Source organism: Otolemur garnettii, unplaced genomic scaffold (genome assembly GCF_000181295.1).
Source record: "Otolemur garnettii isolate 467f Iridium unplaced genomic scaffold, OtoGar3 scaffold00002, whole genome shotgun sequence".
Classification (NCBI taxonomy): Eukaryota; Metazoa; Chordata; class Mammalia; order Primates; family Galagidae; genus Otolemur; species Otolemur garnettii.
Window position 1 is genome coordinate 27,057,961 of NW_003852397.1, and position 5,357 is coordinate 27,063,317.

A 5,357-nucleotide genomic window follows, 5' to 3' on the forward strand; every position below is an offset into this window, starting at 1 on the left:
AAAAAAAAAAAAAAAAAGAGCAAATATCCAAGAAATAGACATAATAAGAAATTCAGAATTAAATATTTTTGAAACTAAATTATCCTAACTCCTTTAATTAAGGCAAAGACTTACAGAAAAATTTGCATGATTGTTCCCTAACTATTAAAGGTATGTTAGGTAATTAAACAAAGAAAGTATAACATAGCTGATGCACTTGATAGGTAGGAGATGACTCTCAAATGTAGAAACGAAATCATAAACTTTACAGATCATGGAACAATGCCCTTGTGATGCCAGCACCCACCTGCCTCCCTGGCCAGAGGCTTTTGCCTGGCCAGGCTGATCTTCACACACTGGAGAAATTATGTCAAACTGTATTGGGGTGTCTGGTGCAACAAGAGAATCTAAAGAGAGGGCAGCCAAATTTGTGGATTCAGATCCTAAGGATCCTGAACTGCTGGTTCGAGCTGTCGGTGGCCGAGATTGTCTTAAGAACAAAGGAAAACAAGAAGGTGTTGCACTTAGTTTTTTTTGGAAATCAAAACACTTAAACTATGAAAAAAGAAAACAATATTATAAGTCAATGAAAAGTGTAAAAAAAATCTCAATGAAAACACAATCCCAAATCATAGCTACTTATTTAACAATAGACTTCTTCCTTTCCAATTATTAAATTCAAAAAGATAAATCACCTCAATCTAGAGATTTAGTAGGAAACACCAGGGAAATCTGAAATAATTATTTATTTAGCACCCTTACTGATAAATTTACCATTTTGAAAATATATTTTCTCTATTGTTCAAGGAACTATTTGGTATTAATATAAGCAGTACTGCTAAAATCAAAGTGCTCACCAACACTTTAAATAGCCTGAATGATTCTTTAAATAGCTCCCAGTGTGGTAACTCACCCTGCTGGCCGCAGGCTCTCATGCCTCTGCTGGAAAGATGGGGAAGGAGTGACAGCTTCTAGAGCTGACTGATTTACTCGTGCAGCAGTTTCCTATTTTGATTATTTTTTTTAAAAAAGGACTAATATTAGTAAAGTAAGAAAACCAAAAGTTTTAATATAACTCTGAATTGTTAGAATGCTTTTGAGTTACACTTAAAATACAAATTAGAGCTCCTACAGTAGTTCCACATTCTCTTAATATTAAGGAACATAATTTAACTTCACAACATTATAAACTTAAGTTTCCTCTTGCTTCCTTTAATCTAGAAAAACATCTGATTAATTTCTACTAATATACATAATTATTCCATGGCTTTTTTTCTTTAAATTTTTTAAAGAAAATAATATTTTTACTAGCTATTTTGATTAAGGTTTGTATTGCTAGAACTCAGCACAGTGCCTGGCACAGCAGACATTTGTTGAATAAAGAATTTTAGGAGAAGGAAATACTCACAGAGCATGAAAGTTAGTATAACTATGCTGATAAAGTTTTCATAATTTTCCAGAATATATTTATGCTCAGAAATATCTATATATTTATTAATTTAAAAAGTTATCATGGATATTTGCAGACCAAAGTTTAAAAGAAAGCTTTCCGTTAGAAATATTTTAGACTTATTGTTTATTTAAAACATTGGCTAATAAAAATATCATTTAGAGATCTGTTTTAACAATGTACATATAGTTAATACTGCTCCCTCTATTCACCTGAAAATCACTAAGAAGATAAATTTATTTTTATCATAATTTTTAAAATGATCTTTAATTAGAAAAAATAATCACAAAACAGAAATGCACAGCCGTATTGGTAAGTTAGCAAAAATACCAATATGATGTCACAAATTGACCAAAATTTCTATTTTAATACAGATACAATAATTCTGGATAACCTAAAAAGTACTAACCAAAAAATGAGAGCTCTTATAATTGGCAGGAAAGGATTCTTAAGTATGAACTATTCAAATCCAAACATTGTATTCCCTATGTATTTCCTAGGCAATAAAACAAATAGTTCAATTTGCATTTTAATTTTATTTTTTGATGCTGTTAAGTAACCTTACAAAAAGAAAAAGCTAGACTGGCAAGACCAAAATTCTTCTCTACAGTTTGTACTGATTTTCTAACATTAAACTCATCATTCATTGTAATAACATAATTATAAATGTTCATATAGAATTATAACAACTCATTATAAAACTAACAAATTACTAATATTCTGGAGGTCATGAGATTTTGTTTCTTTGGTTTAAAACTTCTTCCTAGGCACTGAAATTATCTTTCTCACAGGTTCCTCAAAGCCATTAAGATAAAAGCAGAATGACTCTTCTTTTCCAAATTGTTCTTCTCTTTCCTTGGGCTTAAAACTTGAATATCATCTTTACCTTATTCATCTCTTTCGTCCTTCACATTAATCAGTTGCTAACTAGTCTAATTGTCTTATTCATCATTATATCAACAGAACGTTTGAGATTTAGAGGGGCGGAGCCTTCCAAAGAAATTAACCCTCCCTGCTTTAGCTGAAAACATCAGCCCCTGTCCAGCCCTGGGAGGTAACCTGGATTCATAGCACAGAGAGGGCCACTAAGACTGCCAAAAGTCAGACAGCACTTGTAGGGCCAAGACTTTTTCCAACTGCAGCATGGGCCCACTTGATTCCTTCCAGAATTCTCTAGACTTCTAGGTATTCCCTGAATGTTTGGACTGTGCCTAGGGCTATATCGACACTGCAGGGTTGGTATATCTGTTTTGATATACTAGCTCTCAAAATACCATTTGTAAAAGTGGGAGTTCAAGCTTCATCAGCCCAGGCATACTGAATCATAATACGCATTTTTACAAGATCCTCAGGTAATCCGTATGTACATTTCAGTTTTATTATTTTCTATCAAGAACTTTTCACTCTAATTATATTACTCATTTCATAAATATACCATTTACGCATTTGTGCTTTTGTTTTTATTTTCTCATCTAGGATGTCTCTTCTTTTCCTCAAAACTAAAACAAATCCTACCTAGCTCAGGTTTCCACCATCTCCACAGAGCTTCCTCTAAAGCTGATCTTAACATTCTCCATACTTAAGCCATTACCATATGCTTTCAATTACATACTGTTGTATCTGAAATGTTAACATTTTAGTTTTGCTTCCCCATACACAGGCCATGGCTTATTTTTCTTCTGTATTTCCCTTCTCTGCATGCTCAACAGAGTTGATTGACTGATTTCAGTACCTTCTGAAATAATTTGTTCTAAGAACATCACTCATTACATACATGGCACATAAAGCTACCTATTCAAGGTCAAATTAAAAAATTACAGAACTTAAGAAATTATGACAATTAATAGAACCACAGAATTATTCAGTTTTGCTTAGATCTGGATAACAAAATAAAAATATTACCTCTGGATTTTCACTTAAGTATATTTGTTTAGATATGTTATTTATTGTACAGATCCACTGCAAGAAAATAGAAAAATTCAATTAACTTTTTCTACAAAGTTTCTCTTCTAAAGGTTAATGATGTTCAATATTCAATTGAAACAATTTTCATTAGAAGTAACATATAATCTTCCTTGTAAGACATTCAGTAATTTTATTATTTAAACATATGCATATATATGAGAACATTCAGCAGATTTATTATTTACAAATCCCAAATTTGGCCACGCACAGTGGCTCATGCCTTTAATCCTAGCTTTCTGTGGAGGCCAAAGCAAATGGATCACTTGAACTCAGGAGTTCAAGACCAGCCTGAGCAAGAGCAAGACCCCATCTCTACTAAAAATAGAAAAACAAACAAACAAACAAAAAAACTAGCTTGGCATTGTGGTAGGCACTGGCAGTCCCAGTTACTTCGGAGGCTAAAACAAGAAGGATTGCTTGAATCCAGTGAGGTTGCTGTGAGCTATAATGTCATGGCACTTCTCCCCAGGGCAACAGAATGAGACTATCTCAAAAAAACAAATAAATAGTAAAAATCCCAAATTTATTTCTCACAGGGAAATAAAAAATACAGCAATCATATTAAATTACAATTTAATAGTATATATTTATCTTCTTATATCACTGTGCCCCACCCCTATGATCCTCAGCAAACAAAAGACAGTCTGGACTCCGGTATTGTAATTAATACCAATGCAAAAAAAATTAAGAGATAAACATATTCCTGGTGAATATATTTTACATACCTCCTTCTTTCAAGTTTATGAATAATTAGCATAGAAAACATTCTCTTCTGCATATCTACTTTATTCTCAAGTATTCCAGCAACTGACGAACTTCACTAAACTTAAATATTTTGTTTGGTAAACATGCAAAGAACAGAGACATTCATCTGTGTTCCTTAAAGACCAAAATCAAGTTTTAATATTATCTCTTTTCCAGAAAAAGTAATTAAGATAGATGTCTACAGAATTTCTAACTTTGTCTCTTACCAACACAATTATAATACCAGATATAAAGCCTCAAAATCAAGCTAAGGTATATTTTCATGGAAGAAAATTTCTCAAGACAAAGCTTTTTAAGCATCAGTTCTTGCTAGTTCCTTACCTTCCATATTTGGTGTATAAGTAGTAAAAATGGAGCCAAAAATAAAAGACTTGTGAGGAAGAACAGAGACTCCCAAATTTTTGTTTTTCTATCTTTCATGTCCCCAAAGTTTTAAGCTTTAGCTGCTTCCTGGCACGCCACAAAAGGGTTGGTGAGAGAGGGAATAAATTAAACTGTTGCCTCATGATACTAACAGCCTGCCAGATGACAACAGTCACAAGGTCATTTCTGAATTTGAGCTTTTAAGACAGCAGAGAGATGATCACTAAGGTCCATTAACTATAAAATTCTGTGAGAAACTTAAGAATATCACTTGAGGACAATAGACTTTTACAAAAAAAGAAGGACTTTTAATTAACTAGGATTTTCCAAAATTTCTATAATGAATACATGCTTTGTCACCAGAAAAGTATTTTTAAATGTCACTGAAGAAGTTAACTAGATAAAACTTTACCTCCTCATGGTCTTTTTTACTTTCTGCTTGCAAAATTGAAGATCTGGAAAAAAAGAGAAGTTTGAACCACAATTCTCTCTAAAAGTATTTTCAGCATGATCTGAGAGAATTTATTATCTTTAATGCCATAGGTATATATAAATCCAATCAGTATTAAAAAACAAAAACAAAAAACACAGTCAACAGTATCTTAGGAAAAGGAGACCATCAAAGGCATCAGGACTTAAGAACTCTGACTCCAGCTATCTATGCCAAATGTACCAAAGGAAACAGGTACCAATCCTTGAAGATGGACTACAAGAAAGGTACATTTCAACAACTAAGGCAGGCTTGGCGCCTGTGGTTCAATCGGCTAAGGCGCCAGCCACATACACCTAAGGTGGCGGGTTCGAATCCCCAGCCCAGGCCCGCCAAACAACAACG

General features: G+C 33.1%; 1 protein-coding gene across 1 annotated transcript in view; it reads right to left on the reverse strand.

Moving 5' to 3' along the window:
* APPL1 (adaptor protein, phosphotyrosine interacting with PH domain and leucine zipper 1) overlaps positions 1-5,357 on the reverse strand; it is a 41,980-nt gene that overhangs the window by 7,453 nt on the left and 29,170 nt on the right. Inside the window, exons 11-14 of the mRNA XM_023512634.1 lie at positions 4,935-4,977; positions 3,332-3,388; positions 893-984; positions 287-469 (exon numbers count right to left, since the gene is read on the reverse strand). Of these exons, the coding sequence (XP_023368402.1) occupies positions 287-469; positions 893-984; positions 3,332-3,388; positions 4,935-4,977 (375 nt within the window). The remainder of the gene's footprint in view (positions 1-286; positions 470-892; positions 985-3,331; positions 3,389-4,934; positions 4,978-5,357) is intronic.